This window comes from Protomyctophum bolini, assembly GCF_963924005.1.
Source record: "Protomyctophum bolini genome assembly, chromosome: 23".
Classification (NCBI taxonomy): domain Eukaryota; kingdom Metazoa; phylum Chordata; class Actinopteri; order Myctophiformes; family Myctophidae; genus Protomyctophum; species Protomyctophum bolini.
In genome coordinates this window covers 9,689,966-9,712,753 of record NC_137884.1, presented here as the reverse complement: position 1 = coordinate 9,712,753, position 22,788 = coordinate 9,689,966, and the positions used below count along the sequence as shown (strand labels likewise).

Genomic DNA, 22,788 nt, shown 5'->3' with positions numbered 1-22,788 from the left:
AATCTCCTGGCAGAGATTCTGTATTTGGACCTGCTGTAGTGGACTACAGCAACCTTTAAAAACATTTCCATTAACTTTTCTTAGAAGAAGCAGGGTAGGTACTGTGCTCTAAAATTTGATTTCCCATAAGTAGTAAAATAATGTAAAATGAAAATAAAAATAATTTAACTATCAAATCTCTGAAACAAATTATGGAGATTATATTTATATAATAGAACATCACTAAGAACAATAACAAAACATCACTCATTTTATTACACACCAATCAGAGTGGTGAATTACAAAGTATGTTCACAAATCCAAACCGAAAAACAAGACTATAAAATGATAACAAATCGAGAAAACATTATTTGGAAGTTACATGCACAGATATTATACGTTTTTTTCCCTTGGCATTTCACATGCAACTACGGTATAGTCTCGCGTTGCCAGACTGTTGCCTCTTGCAATTTTCAAATGCTTCAGTCATACAGTCTGGAGAACGGAAGTTCTGATCATGAGAAAAGTGGAAGTGCAGCGGGCCCCCTCCTCCTCATTTCACGCAAATTTATCCTAATATAAATCGAAATCATCTAAACATAATATAGCGTGCTGCTTAGCAGAAATGGAAATAAAAAGGCTAGAAAAAATATTTTTGTGAACCGAAATGCGAGCTTCCTTAATCGGAGTTGTAGTTCCAGACTCTAAGTATATAGCATTCGGAGATTGTGGAATAGTTGTCTGGCAACGCGAGACTAACCTACAACTAACTAAAAAAATACATTTGATCAAAGCAGCAAAAATCATGATGCTTTGTAGTAGTATCTACAGTACAAATTAAAATCTTTTATCTCTTCTGGAAGTATTTGGTTGCCAATTAGAAACATTTGAATATTTCTGAGATTTGCACCCCATGTATAATTACAATATGTACATTCAATTAGGAAGGGAGAAAAAAAAACTGTATAAAATAATGTCATGGTATTTGGTTATTACACGAGTTCCGTTGTCAGTGCGGTCCATTTGTCATAGGATATGGCTGAATATGTTTAGTCAGGAGCTAAAAAACTAAATGCAAAAGTCTGACATTTGCGTGAATGTGTGTAAACCTATTTTTACAGTCATGTCTCCATCAGTGCTTTTTCTTCAAAATATATATCTTCAAAAACAGCTTATTAGAAAGAGAAGTCTTTCCACAGTTACAATTTACTTCACTCCGATGAGTCTTTATTCCTGCACGTTAACATTTCAATCACAGTGCTATTATCATTAAGTCTTTGTGAATATTTGTCAGTGAAGGGTAGTGTACCGGTATATATTAAATCCTGACAGCTTAATGAAGAAGACTTGATTTCACAGCTTGGATCCCACTATGGTTTCATATCTGTTAGTCAGGTTCTCAAAATGGGGTCCTCGAGCCCCAGAGATCCTTTGGGTGGCTCCAGGGGTCCCCAGCAAAATATCACAATCAATTTAACCACTTTGTCCATATTTTATACTTTGGCTTTTTGAAAAATGAAGTCTTAAATATATTTGGACATTTTTCAATAAGTTAGATAGAATTGTCAAATCTTTTCTTCTGCGAGTCCCTGGTACAAAATATTTTTCAGATGTGGGTCCACGGCCAAATACATTTAGGGGTCCTTGACATTTTTGTTTTGTTTTATTAAAAACGTTTTTAGAACAAACAAATTGAAATATATATGAATGTTATATTATCATTAAAATCGTATTATGCCAATTATTTGGGAGACCATTTGCAATACTCTCGCGGCGCACCAGCGTGCCCCGGCCCACAGGTTGGGAACCACTGACCTGTACCATATCAAACAAATTGTTCTCTAGGAGTATATTAGGTTTCAGAAATGTCTGTGTAAACCTTCAACGTTAAGTGTAAGGCTCTGTACATATCATTTTCTTCCCATGTCCTTGTTCTGCCCTCCTGCTCTTCCTCTCATTGTTTATCGCCATCATTTGCAGTTTGATTATGATAGATTAGATCCACCCTGTCCCTGCAGGCCTGTGCCCGAAGGACCAAACTCAAGCAGGTTTTTTCCCGTTCCTAAGCTACAAGCAGCGGCTGACGGTGCATTAACCACTTTAAACAACGTATATTTATACTTTGGCTATTTGCGAAGAATTTTGAGAGATTTCTATACCTACTGTATAGTACATGCCCAAAGTAGGGATGCCAGTTTGAAAGTTAGTGGGATCAGCTAGCTGTAGCGTTTGGTTGGACGAACTGGAAGTGCCCTCTGTGGTTCATAAATAATGACATTTTGAAAAGCTATTTCGTACACAAGCAGATGCTGTTCTGTATATTATTTATTCTGTTCATCACCATAGGAGGACTAAGGACTTTGAAATTGAAAATTGAAAATTGAAATTTTGTGAAGCTACTATGTATACAAATACAAAGTATTGTTGCTGACTGTTCTCCGATTACAACATCACACTGACCCTAGCCTTCTTCTAAAATCGCACGCACGCACGCACACACAAACACACACACACACACACACACACACACACACACACACACACACACACACACACATGTGCACGCGAAGGCTCAGGCGTCCGCAGACGTTATGAGTGTGGTGTAATTTCCTGCCTTGGCATTGATGCTGTAGACCACTGTAGGGACATCCGTCTTTCTCCTCATCTGGCAGAGGATGGCAACAGCCAGCCCTGTGGACACCACCTATAGAGAGACAGTACAGTATAGCAGTATTAGCCCACGGACCCCCATTTGAAAAGATATTCCAGGGACCCCCATAAGAGAAGATTTTTGCGGTGATTCTGAACCCGTTTAATTTCAAGGACCCCCCAGTTTGACATGCATTAGTCTACAGACAGGCCCTCATTTAATGGCATTTCTACTGTATCTCTGGGACCCCAATTTATATTGTAAACTCAAACTCTGAGAGTGTACAAATGGAACCAAATGGACCGTTTGTACCCTCTCAGAGTTACAGACCCATAAGGGTCCATTTGGTTCCAAACTATAACTCCCTCAAGGACCCCTGGGGGTCCCCGGACCCCACTTTGGGAACCACTGCAGTATAGTACACTGTAGAGCCATCCATTGTTCTCTACAGTGCTGCCATACATTATCATTGTTACATAACCTAGTCACGTCACCAATAGAACATGTTGAAATAAATAGATTTTCTGAGACAGGTTTACAGATCATGGGTATAAATTGACTACAAAGGTGACACAGACAGACAGACGTTACGGGTAACGGGTATAATAACGGGTATTGCATATCATGCATTCCCTATTTGCATCGTATCCCGACTCGCATACTTCCCGAGTAGGCCGGTACCCAATGGACACCTGTCTAGTAGCCTAATTATAATAATAAATAATTATAAAATAAATAATTAGATTCATAGCATCAATAGTTTTCTCTTGCAGTTTTTAAAGCAAAATGTTGTAGTCGGGTAAAGGGGGTGCTTGATTCAGAAATGAGGAAAAAGGGGTATTGAAGAGTGTTACATGTCATTGCCTGCCTCCTGGCAAACACACATTCCCATTGTAGTCAGTGATTGGCCACTTGACACTTCCCTTTCACATCTGGATGAAGGCTGTCCATTCAGATGCCAACAGAAGAGGCTCATTCATCTCATCTCCCAAGGGCCGGACAAAATGTATCACTGGCCGAAATAATGCTCAAAATGTCAGCATAATTATGCCACAATAAAACTGATACTGTAGACATAAGAGCAGACCTACTTTCTATACAAGACTATCCATCTATCGATGACTCACACATTACTCTTCATGTGTTCTGATGATGTAGTACAATGTAATATTACTTTGTTTTTCTTGTTTGCACAGTATGCACGCGCGCACGTGTGTGTGTGTGCGTGAGAGATGGACTCAAGCCTGATGATAGATGGAGAAAGTCATTTAAACGGTATGTTACATGAACTTGTGAAATACTAATGTTACAACACATACTGAAAACCCTACCCAGTGTGGAGAAACAGGAGAGAGAGAGAGAGAGAGAGAGAGAGAGAGAGAGAGAGAGAGAGAGAGAGAGACACTGGGCTGTATTTTGTGTGTCTTAACTTAATTATTACTTAACTTAAGACCTGGAGGCGTATTCAATGCCATTTGGCTATTCTGAGTGGCCAAAGAGCATTGACCACACCTCCAGGTCTTAAGTTAAGTAATAAGACCTGGTACTTAAGACACGCAAAATACAGCCCAGAGAGACAGAGAGAGAGACTGATATTCTAAAAACACACAGCACCAAACATTGAGACAGACAGACAGACAGACAGACAGACAGACAGACAGACAGACAGACAGACAGACAAGACAAGACAAGACAAGACAAGACAAGACAAGACAAGACAAGACAGAAATTGCATACCCAGAGCAACATGAGTCCCAGTGATATTGTTATAACAATATTAATGGCCAGAATCACGTGAGCGATCAGGATCGGAAGGCATGGCTGAAACAGAAGAGACATTAAAATGGCATTAAAGCCTGATTCATACAGTACGTCTTGTCATCTTCTAGTTGCATTTGTGTGGTTTGGGCTTTACACTTACTAGTGTACACGCACACACGGACACACGACATACATAATGTTAGGTCGTGTTGTTGCAGTCATAGCAAATTAGAGGAAACAGAATTCTATTGTAATCAGTCCAGTGTGTGTCTTAGCAAATTGACTCCAGAGCAGATGGATGGATGTTCATGCACCAGGGATATAATCAGTAGGCTGCCCCAAAAAGGGTCAAAACATCAGGGTCAAGGTTACATAATCAGTCATATGTGACAAAAGTTGGGACATTGGTGCACTGGTGCAGGCATGGTTTGGTACTTCAAGAGCGTTTGTTTTTTTATTCACGTTCCTCCTGACTGTGGAATCAGTTCATTTCCAGTTGATCTAACAAAGTCTAACAAAGACCAAAGTCCTATTCACACAGGATTAGTATTATATAGGGACCCCAGGTCATTTGTAATAATCATGAAGGACGTCTGTTTTTTTTAATCCTGTGCAAATAGGATTTACTAATCTAGCATTTACTGCAGCTTTAAACAAACAAAAACAAAAAGAAAGACAACCGACCTCCTTGTAAATCATGATGGGCTCATCTGTGCTCTCCTCAGAAAAACTGCTGTTCCTAGGGACCGCCACCTGCAACAAGCATGGGAAAGAAAGAAAGAAAGAAAGAAAGAAAGAAAGAAAGAAAGAAAGAAAGAGCACAAGCATACAGAAAGAAAACCAAACCACCAGTCAACAAACCAATTGCAACCTTTATGAGAAGAATAAATGAGTACAACATGATGAGGTGTGATGAAATAGAATGTCTTAACCACTTAAGCCCTGCTTAACACGTTGACTGCGTTATAAATAAATCTCTAACTCCAGTTCCCAGCCGGGGTTTTCACTAACCTTTGAAGAATCACGCCGTCGCAATTGTACCTCCCTTTCATGAAACTGTGCCTGAAAATAGTCCCATCGTTTGTGTTTGAGTTGAAAAATCCACCACCGCGGCGATTCGAAACAACAACACAGAATAGAGCGAGATGGATTACGCACCATTACGCACCATAGGCAGGTATGCATTGAGCCTCAATTTCCCAGAAGCCCTAGGAATCGAGTATCAGTGGGTTTCACGTGATCCAAACGCGTGACGTGGTGTCACGGATGTCCGACGGAAACACTGTGTGTATGTCTTAAAAGTTATCAAAAAATGGCGAATAAAACATAATTCGAGAATAGCGTGTTCCGCAGGGAAAGACAATGGAAAAAAAGTCAGGAATAACGTGATCCGTAGGGAATGTGTTAACCAATGTCGCAATGTTTGAATATTTTTTTATATTTCTGAATATTGTTTTTGAATAGTTTTGAATATGTTCACCTATAATGACAAAATAAGGACGCTACAGTTGAAGTGGTTAAGCCTAATCACACAAAGCTATGAACCTGGAATTACAGTTAGAAACACAAAGCCAATAGAATCAACAACGCCCCGGACCTCCGGTCCACTATAGGAGGCGAGACAGTAAATGAGAAGGAGCACTTTTGGGTTAGTTTTTGATACTCACACAGTTGCTCAGGTCGTCCTCGTTGCAGAGGCAGGACTCAGGGACATCGTCGCCCCAGTCCTCGTAGCCCATCTCCAGTCCACAGCACTCAAACTGAGAGACACGACGCACGAGGGCACAGAGTGGACTATTAGGATACACACACCGCATTGGCACATGTTGACACGTGCAGTCGTGCATGCACGCTCACGCAGACACAGTGACATACTGTATACATCAAATATACATCAGAGCCAGACAAACACAACAATATAAGATTAACAATAGAATACTATAGAACAAGCACACCATTCAAAGTAATAGGGCGACCGAATAGAACAGAGTTCAATGGAGAAGTGACGCCCTGCTCTATTCGGTTCCTCAAGCTCTATGGTGCTGGTTCTCAATGGAATCAGGCAGCAACCATAGGATCATAATAAAGTTGTGATAAGGAGGCATTATTTGGCTCAGCAAAACGAACACATACTCGGTCACACCCAAGAACAAGTAGACGACAACCTACATTGTACTGCATGCCGGCGAGCAAAGCTTTGGAAGAGTCGCTGGCTTCGCTGAGCGGTATCATGGCCTGATGTTCCCGCTTGATCTCCTCACCGACCTGTGGGGGAAAAAAACGTTTATTCACCAAATCAATGAAGCATTTGTTTGTGGTCTGTGGGTTTTCTTTTGTGGTTTTGTTTATGGATTTGTTTTTCATTTAAAGCGTAACCGTGTGTGTACCTCATGTCGAGCCGGCAGTGCTCTCATGAGCTCCACGAACAAGATGAAACTGGTCAAGGCCATTCCGACTGTGAACTAAAACGCACGCACGCACGCATGCACACACACCCACACACCCACACACATACACGCAAGTCATGAGTCAAAAGAGAAAAGATAAAGATACAATACATAACTTCTTTGTGAATCAAACTATTCTAACAAATCTAACAAATTATTTTAACCAATCTCTATCTTACAATTAGGTCCACGTGTAGCTGGCTCGAAGGAGCTCTCTGTTAAAGCTCAACACTAAAAATGTTGAAGTATGAGTTAAATTCCTTAGGTTATAGATCACAGCAATGAGAAGAGCAGAAACTGGGGTCAAAGCCAGCCCTCTCTTGCATGCCAAAACCCATCATAATCATGTTATAAATTCATATGGACTGGCTTGACAGGCTTTTTCCGTTTCAATCAATCAACAAATTACTAGCTGAGGCAAACAGAAGCACACTGTGTCATGGGTTTGTGTTGGCCAAATGAGAGAAAGGTTATGTTTGTGAGACTTACTAATACGAGAGCCCATCTCTTCTCTTTGCAGATTCCAAACAGACCGATTATGGCCAACAGTAGGGTGACAATGTCCAGGGCGTAAAGGATCGTTATTCCTGTGATCAGCTCATCCATCTGGGGGAGAGACATCAAATAAATTTCTTTTCTTTTTTGTCAATCAATGCCCTGCTTCGTCATACAAGAGTGTCAAGCAAAAGTAGTGACAATAGCCTATCTATAAGCTCACATTGAGTTTCACGGCTATTTTCGCCCCTTTCTGAAATATTTTTGTTCCATTTCCTGTACAGTAACGGTTTTGGACATTTCCACATGACAGCGACAAAATGTAATGATTATACACAGTAGGGTCATACCTTGGGCTAACTAAAATGAATGAAATATTTACAACTACATATACAGTTGATAACATTTACATTAAGAAATATAAGGCTTTTACTGTATAAGAGGCTTTACCGAAGAATTATAACCATATACCTTAGTTTTTGTCTTTGTCTGTGTATTTCATACCTATATATAGGCATACATATATATCTATATGTATGCCTATACTTTTGGTGGATGTGTAAACTATTTTTCAAAGTGGTAGCTGTGCTTTGAATAAACCTTTTCTGACTTTTTAAAAGCTTGATCATGACAAATACGTCATATTACAATTAAAAACTAAAATGAATGAAAACCAAACGAAAAGTAAGAAAAGAAAAACTAAACTAGTAAACCTTGCCTTCATCTCAACTTGTCTCGCTCAATAAAGAGACAGCAATGCAATGTGGACTGTGTACCCCCCTTTGTAAGTAAATAAATCAGTTTTGTGGCAGGCAGGGTCGGGTTCAAATGGTGGTCAGGGGATGGAGAGAGGCAGACACATCCCACTGGGACTATAAGGAGTTCAGTTAACCGTTTCCCCATTATGTATCATTTAGTTTGTTGAGTGACCCATGCAATGACACACATAGGGAAGCCTTTGCAAGTGAAAGTTTATTTTAACAAACGCTGTGTCAAAATGGCCTAACTGTTTAGCTTGGCCGAGGTCGTTTTCACCTGCTTTTCTGAAAAGGAATAACGGACTGTGTGCATGAGTTCTGTTTCCTCTATCTTTTTTGCAGCCCAAGGTCAATCAATTGTGGTTATAGTCACCAGTGCCACATTGGTGGTTTTTGTGTTGTCTATACATAGGCATAGAATGTGTTCACAGTTCATGATTCTTCTCTATGTCCAGAGTACTGCATTGAGTTTTAAACTTTTGACAGATCTTTGCTTTCGTTTATAATACTTTATATGGTTTCCAGTTTCACATTTGGGGAAAAGACCGCCTTTAATGTGAGAATTAACCAACACCTTGTCACTCTCAGCTGACTCTGTCACCCAGGGCGACTTCCCACAAGTGACTTGTTGGGGGGGATTTAGTGTCTTGCTCCGGGAACCTTCCGCAGGGACATGCGGAAGTTGGCGGTTGCGGGGGTTGAAGCCAGATGTTTCAATCTGGCTCTAAGGCAGATTTCATTCAGCAACTTATAATCTATTTCATGGTCTCGTTATTCGATGCCAAGAAGATACAGTGAATTAAATATCTAAAACTGTATGTTCCAGAGTGTGTATCTGATTAGATTTTAAGCAGGGAACTGTGGTCACATGTACCTGTGGGTCAGTTGAACACCCATTAGGACAGTATATGCTTGCCAACTTATCTGACAAAGAAATTCATACCTGTCAGTGTATCATACAATGTTAAACCCTGAGCGCACAGGACGGAGTTCTCCACCCTATCAATTAGTAACTTATTTCACGTTTTTCAATACTTTATACTTCTACTCCACAAGTTAGATAACAATTATTTTAGAGAGAGAGAGAGAGAGAGAGAGAGAGAGAGAGAGAGAGAAGAGAGAGAGAGAGAGAGAGAGAGAGAGAGAGAGAGAGAGAGAGAGAGAGAGAGAGAGAGAGAGAGAGTGAGAGAGAGAGAGAGAGAGAGAGAGAGAGAGAGAGAGAGAGAGAGAGAGAGAGAGAGAGAGAGAGAGAGAGAGAGAGAGAGAGAGAGAGAGAGAGTGAGGAGAGAGAGAGAGAGAGAGAGAGAGATTAGAGAGAGAGAGAGAGAGAGAGAGAGATAGATAGATAGATAGATAGATAGATAGATAGATAGATAGATAGATAGATAGATAGATAGATAGATAGATAGATAGATAGATAGATAGATAGATAGAATAGATAGATAGATTAGATAGAATAGATAGATAGATAGATAGATAGATAGATAGATAGATAGATAGATAGATAGATAGTAGATAGATAGATAGATAGATAGATAGATAGATAGATAGATAGATAGATAGATAGATAGATAGATATAGATAGATAGATAGATAGATAGATAGATAGATAGATAGATAGATAGATAGGTATTATCGTTACCTCCTCAGCTCCGTGCAGGTATCCATGACTAAACAGAGTGACTGCCAGCAACAAAGCACTGATGGCCTGCAAACAACAATCACAACAATAACAACTTAGTTTAAGCCATGTATCTGATGCTCTTATCCTCAGTGACTTACAATGAGCAACACTATGAAATCATGTGTTCATTTAACTCTGAGAGTGTACAAATGTAACCGTAAACCGCGGGTCAATTGTTTACATTGGTTCAGCCTCATACTGTAGTTAAAGACCCATAATTGTCCATTCGGTTCCTAACTATCATTAATTTAGCTGGGGACCCCCTGGAACTCCCCCACAGTAACACATGATAAATGGACACTGATGGATTTACTATGTAGTATCTCAAACAAGGACCTTTTGGCAGGGCCGGCATACTAGTCTATGCAGATATATGTGTCTGCAGTAGGATCGTTTATAACATTTGAACACATGCCCAAACTAATAATGTCAGACTCACTCAGGTATCCCCACCGAGCCTACTGTAAATAAAGGATTGGAGCAGCAGGCGGGTTGATTTGTCAATATAATTTTTTTTGTTCTACTGTCACAGATATTAGTACAGTGTTTTAATTTTTGAATAGGCCTATGTTTTGGAAATGCTTCACTGATAAATAGGCTGTTGAAGTTGTAGGTGGTTCCTGGTTGTACCGTTCTCAATCAATCAATCAATCAGTCAATATGCATGTTGGTCATGCTTGCTTAGCCTTGCTGTTATTCTCTGGTTAGATTAATAGTACTGGAGGTGTGTACAAAGTGCCACCATATATACCCTAATAGCCTACTTAAACATTGTAGGCTATAGGCCTACTGTTGCTTATTTGACACTATAGTGGGTTACCATTGAAAGGGTTCAATAAGCAGAAAATGCATCGTCATATAGCTTATGTTAGTCTAGATGGAACAGGGGTCTACGCGCATAGGGTGGATTTTTTATCGCCACCTGTTTTTTCTTAATCTTTGAAGGATATATTTTAAGATTCTGCCAGGTAATAATGGGCAAAAGAAATGTCCCATGAGGTTAATTTGAACCATTTCTTACACATATCCATTCCTAACCCTAAACCACAAGATGACAATAGAAACAAGCATACCTTTTGAAGGGAACAACCTACTGAGACAAATTAACGAACTTTTCTATACAATTTGGACCCAATTAATTAATTAAAGTGGTTATTATTAAGATTCAAGCATAGGGCAAAAACTGCCAAAGAATAGCTGAGAATGTTGTTTTTTCTTTCAGATTCTGCAAGGTACCAACCTGAAAACATTTCCCATGGGGTTCCTTTTTAACCCTTTCTTACACTATTACCAAAGCCCAGAAAATGCATAACCTTTTTAAAGAGACAAATGACTAAAATGAGCACATAATATTACCATACAATTTGTACCAATTCATTGAAATGGATATTATTTAGATTCCACAACTTAATTGACTCTAATATTAAGCTGAAAATGTTTTTTTCTACACCCTATTTTAACCTCTCAACATAGAACTGTAGGCCTACTGTACGAGTAGCCTACCTGTACCACCTATACATTTCCCACATATTTTAAGTTTAAGATTTTAAGTGGTACTTCGGTATAAGGTTGAGAACCAGACTATATGGCTATGTTGAGCATTAGTCATCTACTAATATTAGGCTATAATTAAAAACACCCGGTCACCGCCCATGTAGGCTACAGCTAGGCCTACGACTCGTCACCGACGTTACTCGGACAAGTGTGGCCTATCGATGCCTGTGACTCGAACAGGTGTGTGGAGGAGACTATGTCGAGAAAAAACCAAAAACATGTTGTTAACGACGCTTTCGTCGTTAACAACAACTTCGGGTTTTGAACCCGAAGTTCCGAACTGACCAAGATCCACATCCACACTCACACTACTAAATGCATCTACGATCTTCTTCTGGTGGTGTTTATGTTTACAAGTTCAACGACGTACCGGTTTCGTCTTGTAACATCGTGCCCACGCGGCCCCACCCCCTCCAGTGCAGAAATTGACCAGTGTAACACTGGAATTGGTAACCTATTGAATTTCGTGACTCCATTAGTATTATAGCATAAACGGCGCACAACCTGAGAAGATGGGTGGTAAAGGTACTCCTGTTAGGTCACACCCTGACGGCGATTATTAATTCTAGACCGGTATGACTTGTGAAAGACCGTTGTGATTGAGTGAGTCACATAATACGATACGTCACCAATGTTGGTGTAACCGCCTGGGGTCCCGCACCGCGCAGAGAAAGTCTGGATGAAATATGATTCCAGAATGAAAGACAGGATAGCCTGTCGCAACGAAAACCAAACGACATGTGTCCAATTCGAAGCTGTTTATTCAATTTTAGCATTGTTATTCAGGTTTTCCTTTTTTGGTCAGTTTTGCATGGCTTCAAAGTTCATATATTCATAAGTAATAAACGAGACCACTTGGCACTTACCCCCGAACAAACTGGTCAAGATAATGAACCCTCTTTTAAGACAGACGTTCACTGTCCCCATGATTTATTCGCGGTCAGGAAAAAAACAAGTTTAAAGTGACCCGATATCCTCAGTAAAGAGAAGGAAAAAATGAATACTATGAGAATGTTCACAAACAGCCTGTGCTCCCTAGTGTGAGTGTCCACAGCACCAGCACCATTGTGCGAGCCTTCATGTTATGGTGTTTAAAGAGGGAGGGACCGTTAGTCTGTATGGAGAAAATGAGAGAGACGTTACTCTGCATGGAGAAAAGAGAGAGAGAGAGAGCGAGAGAGAGAGAGAGAGAGAGAGAGAGAGAGAGGGGGGGGTGCAGGGAGAGTTCTTTAATAATAATGATACCTATAGGCAACATATTAATTCAAGCACACGCGTGTGCATTCACACACACACACACACACACAGTCACACACACACACACACACACACACACACACACACACACACACACACACACACACACACACAAACACAAACAATTCAGGCCCTTTATTGGCATGGGAAAACATACATTGCCAAAGCAAAAAGTGGAACAATATATTTTAAAAGTTTCTATACCGAGATCAGCAGCAGCACTCGATGCAGATAGTGAAGGAAAGGATTCAAAGGAATGGAAAGGACCATATAGAACAGATGGTGGAGGTGAAAGAACAGATGGTGGAGGTGAACGGAACACTGTCCCCCCCCTCCCAGTAAGCTGTGGCGTTCCACAAGGAAGCATACTAGGGCCTTTACTGTTCCTAATATATGTAAACGACATGACATCAGCTTGTGACTGCAATTTGTTCCTGTTCGCAGATCAGCACTGCTGGTCTCGGACAGGAACAAACTGCAGGTTGAAAATACCCTCAGCTCTGAACTCGGTAGAATCTGCACCTGGCTCGCTGATAACAAACTATCCTTACAATATTATCACACGAAAAGATGAAATTACCTACCTAGGTTCCATCCTGGAGGCCAATATCTTTCCGGTGATAAAATGGCCACCAACGTAATCAAAAAAGTCAATCAAAGAACAAGATTCCTTTACACTTTACAGGATCTCCTCACTGGTCAACAAAAACACCTTGAAGACAGCTAGGAGCCCTCGTACAAGGTTTCTTTGACTATTGCATGCACCTCTTGGTACCACAGCAACTCAAAGGCCCTTAAAACAAGGCTCCAGACCTCCCAAAACAAACTGGTCAGGCTCCTACTTGGCCTCACCCCCCGAACCCACCTCACCCCTGCCTACTTTGACAAACCGGTCTCAAAGGGCACCTACGGACGGCTGCAATTCGAAACTGGCCCCCGTAAAATCTGAATCGACGACGATACACGAAAGAAGAAGAAGGGTCGTCCACTCACAGTTAACAGTCTTTGTATTGAGTTTGTGCTTGAAATGTACTGTAATTCTGCAAACTGTTAATAAATATTTCAATAAATCAATCAATATCCTATGAAGAAGGGGCAGGTTACATTGAAGTTGGTGTGTATGTGTATAATGTTTATTATTATAGCCAAAGCCACTGCAGAGTATGTGCTGGACATTCTTGAACAAATACACAACAATAATTGTGTTTGTTGATTTCTGGTTAATTGTATGTAAGCTAATCTATCTACTCTTTCACTATCAAGGACCACACCACCAATGGAAACATTTAACCATTTATTGAAAACAGGAAGGAAGGGCATGGTTATGGATACGGCATACGGTCTGGGATTTGAGCGGAGGTGGGGAAGCTTCGGGGATCCGGCATGCTCCCGAGGCACGTCAGACCCCCCTTAGGGATCTGTTAGGAGATGTTAGAGGGAGTAGGATAAGGATTAGGGTGAGGGGGTGGGACGACGAAAGTGAGAACGGGGGGAGAACCAGGGGTAGGATGGGTTGGTTATATATGGGTGGAGGTGGCTTGATTGGAGATGGCTGATAGGAGATAGGAGATAGGGGCGGCTGCATTGGGGGTGTGGTCCTGCTGCTGAATTTCAGTTATCTCTAACTCCATTTACTGCAAGAGAATAATGACAACACTGCTGAAAGCTACGCACAATACAAGTTTTATGTTGCATCTCGGCCCAGGGGAACTGTGTGTGTGTGTGTGTGTGTGTGTGTGTGTGTGTGTGTGTGTGAGAGAGAGAGAGAGAGAGAGAGAGAGAGAGAGAGAGAGAGAGAAACACCCTGAAATGTGCACACAGAGTTTAGGAGGCTGCATTTCTAGGTTAATACAAAATAAGGTAATGAGGGATCAAGGACAGGCTGATAGGAAGTCATCAATAAAAAGAGACCTCAGATGGATTTGAGCTAAAAGTCTTGAATTCAATTCAAAACAAAACAATGTAGGCCTATGTACAAATTAAAAGAAAGTTTATGAAAGTGGACAGCCGTATTTATAGTATGGATTTCTGTGTGTGTGTGTGTGTGTGTGTGTGTGTGTGTGTGTGTGTGTGTGTGTGTGTGTGTGTGTGTGTGTGTGTTCGTGTTCCCTCATAATAGCCTTGTTGTGTGCTGTTGTCTTGGCAGAACAAAGGATCTCATGGTAGACTAGCATCTTCAACCCCAAATCACGTGACTTCTTATCCCGTGCGTGCGTGTGTATACGCATGCACATACACACACACACACACACAGTCACACACACACACACACACACACACACACGCACGCAAGCACGCACGCACACAGCCACACACACACACACACACACACACACACACACACACGCGCGCGCGCAATGCAATTGGTGTTTCCCTTTGAGTAAAAAGGGGCCAATTGTTAAAACAGTTCACGAAAAGCATTTCCTGACTGAAGGAACATCTGGAGAACATGAATGCACACACACACACACACACACACACACACACACACACACACACACACACAGGTTGCCAATGTATATGAAGTCACGCATATGTACACAGTACACACACTAACCTCTTGACACATTTGCGCACGTGCGCACGCACGCATCTGGAGCTCAGTCAGGACATGAATGCACTATAGACATTCTCTAGCCTGCAGAACAGAGGATGTGGGTGGGAGTCACAAAGCACTGGTCCAGCAGCACACTTCGCAGAGACTTGAAGGAGCAGCAGTGTGCACAGAATGATTCCAGCAACATATCTGACTGCTGGAACCACGCTCATGCAGCAGTGGCTCAGAGCCTCAGCCTGATGGCCTCAGATGTCTAATATCTCCCCTGGTCCATAGGGGGAGATATGTGGATCACAGGGATATCCCTTAATTGGTCTACTGTAGTTGTTAAGATATTGGACTTTCACGTGGGAGACGGGAGTTTGAATCCCGGGCGTTACACTCACAAACCTGAGGAGTCCACATTGTCTCTAATCTGGCAACTATGGGAGCAGCATCCATGGATTCCTAGGCCCTGTGAACATTGCTTATAGTTCAGTGGTTCTCAACCCCCCACATGATTTTTTTTTGGGGGGGGGGGGGTCTGCAGATGACAGTGAAGTGACAATTAAAAAACTTTTAAGACCCTTTAGTTCTTTACCTAAAAAAAAAAAGAAAATAAAATAAACTAGAAAGACCATTACTGCATCAGAAGTAATCAAATTGTCAAAAAATATAAGAAGGCAAAAATTATGAAAAAGTGTAGATCGGCTATTTTCACAATATTCATCTGTGGAAAAGAGTCAAACAAAATGTAATGTCTCAAATACTACAATTCCAAGTGTTTATCAGGGTGGGGGGGTCCCCAGTTCAAATGTTTATTTTTGGGGTCGCGGCCTGAAAACGTTGAGAACCACTAGCTTATTTGACACACAAAAATAGCAGATATAAAAGTTCACAACACGTCACGACTCAATGTACAGTATATACTGTATATATTATAGGGTTAGAATAGTAGCTTATGTTCAGCAGGTGAATGAAGTTGCAGTGTTCAGTGTTGAAGTTACATTATACAGACAGACTGGCTATACTTGTGTTAATATGTAAATATAGCAATCTTTACTTTAACTAATAACAAAACAAGAACAATGTTTATATGATTGCAAATTTTGATCACTTACCGGTATTTGCAGACACAGTATTTTACAATGTGTCCCCTAAAAATGTGTTTGTGTGTAGTACTATCCCCCAATCACTTGGGGGATATTCATTCTTGTCCTGAGGATGCATTCTCTATCGTATTCTGATAGTGGAGTGAATCTCAGCTCTGCTGTATCTGACTTTCTACTACTCAGCATTCCATGTAAAGTGTAAATTACAGTACTTCTAGGTCTAAGGTGGCCCTTGAGGGTTGTAGTTAGATTATTTTCTTTTTTTTACCCAATGACACAAATAACAGCTGCTCCAGACAAGAAAACTTAACCTTGAATTGTATGTTTAGTTTGACTGCCTGGTATGTGGTATCTTTACCTATTTTAAACACTCAGTACTTTCATTATGTTACCTACATCTACTACCACTCTCAACCTAGAACATGTCTTTAATCTTTAGTGTTGCATAATTAGACCCAAAGTTTATTGACTGTTACAGATAGCTACCTGCCATTTGAAGTGTTAGATGTTTAAAACTTGTCCAGCAGATGGCAGCATAGAATCGTAGGACAGCAAAGTTGAGGCCCAACGCTGCATTCAATTTATGGTGAAGTGACCACCATTCATCATGTCATTTGAGTTCCAAGAAGTTTTTTTCGCCATCTCTAGAATGCGCTTCTTCACTGTTCTTCACCCATGTACTGCTGTAGTGTATTGGGAGACAACTGCGCTTCCTAGTCAGCCTTATCCCTCTCTTGTGCTTCTGTTGCATTACCAACAAGCCCAGAAAAGCCAGGCCCACCGTTGTCGCGCATTTACACTAGCCAGTAGGCCTGCCGTTATCACAAGAAACCACAGAAATCAATCAGGTAAAAATGCTCCGTTCCGTTTCATTTGTTTTTCCCACAAAGTTAGTGGTGGTTGAGGTTCCGGTGGTTTCGCCCTATGTTTCTTCCTATGGGTTTTTCTCCCGTTTGAGACTCCTGCAGACTACTGCCACCTCCTGGCACGTAGAGGTATTTCCTCTTATCACTTAACGATTTAATGTGATATCCTGGATTCTGATTATGTAGTGCAGACTGTGCACTGCAGTGGTCAAAATCAAGGACCCCCCTCCCCCCGCTTTCATATGCATAAGGCCACAGGCACCCATTTCCATTTGATGCCATTTCTTCTGGGACCCCAATATATAGCTCTATCTCTGGGACTGGGACCCCAATCTACACTATACATTTGTACATTCTTGTTTTACAGAACTAGTCCTCAAGGACCCCTGGGGGTCGGCAAATCTGTACTATAATGTTCAGAATGACTGGGATTAAATTGTTGGCATTGTGTCTTTGGGTCTGTTTGGAGTTTGCACAGCCCATTCACCTATAGTATCTATCTATCTATCTATCTATCTATCTATCTATCTATCTATCTATCTATCTATCTATCTATCTATCTATCTATCTATCTATCTATCTATATCTTGACTTTCCTACATTACTGAATGCACGGTCAGAGCCCACACACACACACATGCACGCACACTCACGCGCACACGCACGCACGCACGCACGCGCGCGCACACACACACACACACACACACACACACACACACACACACACACACACACACACACACACACACACACACGATACCAGGTGAAAACCATCAGGTGAAAACCCTTGTTTTAAAACAGGTTGAGTTTTTCCCACTACAAGGTACAGTATGTAATTTTTAAGGGTATGCTGACCTCAGATTATTTAACAGCATTGCTGTTAGATGTGTGTGCCAAGTTGTGACATGCCTACTTCACCAGATATTCTTAATGTTAACAAAGTCCACACCCACAACACCAGAGGGAGTGCAACGAACCATGTACAACCCAGATCTGGCACAAACAAGGGACTAAATTATTTTTGCTCCTATGCCACCAAAATGTGGAACGCCCTACCAACAGTCATTAAGACATGCAAATCCCTTGACTCCTTCAAAACCGCTCTCAAAGGGCACCTACGGACGGCTGCAATTCGAAACTGGCCCCCGTAAAATCTGAATCCCTCCCACCGCCCACCCCCTTTCCCCCTCACTGTAGGCTATATGTTTCTTTTCCCTTTTTACCTCCTTTATGATGAATTCCTGTTCTGTTCTTTGACTATATAGAAGTGTCTATTTGTACGACTCTACATTTTTTTATGAATTGAACAAGGTGGACCCTCTTGTAAACAAGTGTAATGCTTAATTGGGTCGTCTACTCACAGTTAACAGTCTTTGTATTGAGTTTGTGCTTGAAATGTACTGTAATTCTGCAAACTGTTAATAAATATTTCAATCAATCAATAGGGAAGAACAGTTTTGTGACTTCTTAATAAACCCCTTTAGGGCACACATGTTAAGTAATATTGTCCTCGCCCCTCCTTGTCCTATATACCTACATTGACATTTTAAACATTTACCTTAATCCGCTGTATGGTGACTTAATGAGGTCTCATTAGATCATGACATGTTGGCTTTTAGCTACAGAGATCAAACTTTTGACCTAACTTTTAGGGCCTGGACTCTTCAGCCACCAGGCCAAATCTTCCAGTATAATAACACATTCCCCTCCTCTCTCTGGTCCTATGTGAAATTATGTTTGTACAATATACTTATTAAACATGTATTTGTTACATAACTCTGCTGTCAGGAAGAAACCACCTAACTCCAAAATGTTCATTTTTCAGGAAATGAATATAACATTTTCAGGAAATGAGAAAACCGTATATTTTGAAAACAAAGCAATACTGCCTCATCAAAGTTGGCGTTGTGACTTTATATATTGTCAATTACTTGCATGAGCCGGAAAGAGGTGGTTGAGTTAGTTGCTTTATATCAGGGTCCAATAGAGTTACTTACTTGCTTTTTACTACTTTTCATTGGTTCAATATTTTTTTTAACCAACACGCAGACGTAGAGGGTGTTCAATAGCACTAAATTATGCAAAAACAATGCAAAAACCTCAAAGCTCCTCATCAATTTTATTGATTGAATACTTAATTGTCAATTTGCAAAAAAAGAGCACAGGAAAGCACAGTTCAATACAAGGTTTTCTAAGAGGATGCACCCTGCATTCGATGGGTGGATTCATACTACATCGGGTGGAGGATTATAAACCCAAGAAAGCCTACGGCTTGTTTCCATTGGTGTCTTTCGTACTCAATACACTTTGGGGCGCAAAGGAGAGACCACAGCCTTGAGCCTTCTCTTCATCGATGGCATTGCAGTAAAAAGTCCACGTTGCTATAGGCATGCACACGCGCGGTCAGGGACAAACACAACACGCATGTTATAAAAAGGTTTAACAGAGACCATGTGATGCTGGTTTCGTTGCCTGGAGAAGAACCTGTTTATTTTATGTGACTGTAGGTTTTTGTTTGCTTTTATCAAAAGAAAATAGGGAAGCTCCTCATCAATTTTATTGATTGAATACTTAATTGTCAATTTGCAAAAAAAGAGCACAGGAGTACAGTTCAATACAAGGTTTTCTAAGAGGATTATAAACCCAAGAAAGCCTACGGCTTGTTTCCATTGGTGTCTTTCGTACTCAATACATCAAAACATTTGTCTAGACTAGTTTGGATGGACATGGTATCGGTCAAAAAGGAGGCATCGAAGAGGAAGGACGGGTGGGTAAGGATCAACATGGAATGTCAGAACAGGTCAGGTCGACCTCCCTTTGTTTATCCATGCCTGGACCATATCAAAAGCAGACCACAAGTATAATTTTGTGTTTGAGTCTCTTGCTCTGTCAATGCTTTTAGGAATTAGATTACAGTAATGCATAAATACATAATCTAGATTACAGTAATGCATAAATACATAATCAATCATAATCCAATCTGACAATCCCATCGGCAAATATTCGGGAAAACAGTCTTGACTGTCTTGACTATTAGTCAATCTAATGAATCACTTACAGTAGGAGGAATATTAGAGAATCATGCACTGGCATCAGGAAGTCATGGCCAGAGACACTGATAACTTTATTGACATCGAGTAGTGCCTGATACAAAAGATTATCCTATTTGAAAATAAATGTATCCTTTAACAGGGGTGCCTGGTGGTGACTCAGCCTTTTGGTGTGTGGAACTGTGTTCCTTTTGGGGTTTCCCAAGAATCCCAAACATTTGACCAATTTGTATGTGTCACGAGTAGGCTACATGTCAAAGAAAGGAAAGAGGAGATCCGCACACCATTTTAAAAGCTACCAAAACTATTTATTGACAACAGAGCGGAAAACAATACACATTTCGGCCTCAGGGGCCTTCATCAGTTAGGAAGGGAAGATTAAATGTATCCCTCAAGCTCTAATGTCAGCACTTGTGCAGGGACCCGGGTTAAAATCTGGGGTAGAAGAGGAAAGTATTACCAGTAGGCCTATAGGTGCCTGGACTGCTAGGCCGGCCCGGGCCACAACACTTTATATACTTTTGGATTTAGGGATTTAGAAGAAGACATCAACAATAAAAGGAATGTACCTGCACACGGTACAGGTACAAAATCTATTTACTGTACCTATGCAATGTGAGACTCCAGTAAAGATGAGCACCTGCTTTTAAAATGTATTGTATGCAAATGTTTTTTAAACAGGATTTACAAGAAGGAAATGACTTGTCTTTCTGCATTTTTGCACACCCACACACGTATGATGATGATGTCATGCGCATACCATCTATACGAGCCATTATGCCAAAGGTTGTGAGTTTGTAGATCGACTATTTTTAAACATTTATTTATGAGGTTTAAGTGATTAATGGACATTTGACAGATCCTAATTGAAATATTCAGTCACCTGATAAAAATACTAATGATAGCCTATAAGACTTGTACTAAGTGCTGCCTGTCTGAAGGTCTTTTGGGCAAATACTGTATATTGTACAGTTTTGTAGTTTATGTCCAGTTCAACGTGTAGGGTCATACCCCTCTCTAGAAGGTAGACGAGTCAAGATGATATACACCATCAGCAGGACAACACATAAGTACAACATAACATCACATAACAATACAACCAGTAAGACACCTGAGGGTGAGAAGCGACCTCGGCCTAAAGGGCGAGGTTGCGTGCACGCATCCGTCTGGGTCACAGCAGACTGCTGGGCGAGCGCTGGTGCTTTGGCATATGGGGGTAATTTTCGGGCCTGTTGAGAACTCTAGTTTTCTCTGGCTGCCGGGCGCGGCTGCACTAATAACTTTGGGGCAGGCCCGTCTAGAGTTTGAATGGACAGGTATCAGTCAAAAGGGAGACATTGAGGAAGAAGGATTGCATTTTTAAAATCTGCCTTTTATAGCGCCACCAGGAGACTGATTTATATATTTTTTCAATTGATCCAAATAACACGCAAATCGGTACACATGATTTTTATAGCATGTGATCAAGATGGATGGATGGATGGTTTGTAGGTGTGTATAGCCTCATGGGAGCTTTTTTGGGCTTATGATCTCGTCGGGAGTGGAAACTTACGTCATGCTGTAGAAACTACAGACTGTGTCTTTATCTCAACGAGACGAAAACTGAATACGTAAATATATGCATATCCAACAATAACCACATTATAAAAACACTTAACAACACTCCTCTGAAACAGGTTGATGACTACAAGTATTTGGGTTCATATATATCTTCTTCCCAAAAGGACTTTCAAACTAGGAAGGGTATGGCCTGGTCAGCCTGCAATGACATGCATAAGATCTGGTCATCCCAGTTTAGTAAGATGTTAAAAGTACAAAATATTTAGGACGACCGTTGAGCCGATTGTACTCTATGGCTCCGAGACATGGACACTTTCAAAGAAACTAGAGAAACGGTTGGATGGCACTTACACCCACCATCTAATGAGAGCGTAAAATCTGTCTTGGAAGAGCCACCCATCGACTATACTGCAACCTTCCCTGTGTCTCTTCACTAGTCCGATCCAGAAGAACACAGTTTGCCGGCCACTGCTACAGAGCTGACAATGAGGTTATATCTTCCCTTCTTCTCTGGAGTCCTGCCTCAAAGCAGACCAGAGGTAGAAAACTGTCGATCCCTGATGTCATCGCTAGGGACACATGCATCAGTAAGCAGGAACTGCATGGCAATGAAGGACCGGAAAGTCTGGCGTGGCATTGTGAAATCCATGATCACACACACACACACACACACACACACACACACACACACACACACACACACACACACACAAAACATGTTTAAATTACTCCCACACATTTTGTCCACGTTCCTGACCTGAGGAGCACTTTTTCTAGTCTGTCTGTGTATGTTTTCCTTTGCAGCCCTGGAACCAACCATGAATGTGTTAAGTTTACATAACCAAAGTTCATGTGTCCTTAAAGTGGGAGATTACATAAATGCATTCCACCGCATTCTTGCCTTCGGTAACCACCAATGAGCAGGGAACTACCCACCCCAAGTCAAAACATGGATCTCTGTGTCAGTGTGCAAGGTTTTGACTGATGTTTCGGCTCCGGACAGTATGTGGCAGGCTAGCAGTACACAACAAACTGGTTTATGTAAGTAAGTTATCTGTACTCATGTAGCCACAGTGACT

General features: G+C 41.1%; 1 protein-coding gene across 1 annotated transcript; it reads right to left on the bottom strand.

The window, feature by feature from the left end:
- Window positions 1-1,650: 1,650 nt before the first annotated feature.
- LOC308311192 (tetraspanin-8-like) lies at window positions 1,651-11,724 on the bottom strand. The gene is made up of 9 exons (XM_080757799.1): window positions 11,699-11,724; window positions 9,733-9,798; window positions 7,327-7,443; window positions 6,778-6,852; window positions 6,560-6,655; window positions 6,058-6,150; window positions 5,075-5,143; window positions 4,367-4,450; window positions 1,651-2,683 (listed from the first exon to the last, which is right to left on the bottom strand). Exons 3-9 carry the CDS (start codon window positions 7,441-7,443, stop codon window positions 2,552-2,554), a joined length of 666 nt encoding a protein of 221 aa, XP_080613925.1. The 5' UTR covers window positions 9,733-9,798; window positions 11,699-11,724; the 3' UTR covers window positions 1,651-2,551.
- Between the last annotated feature and the right edge of the window lie 11,064 nt (window positions 11,725-22,788).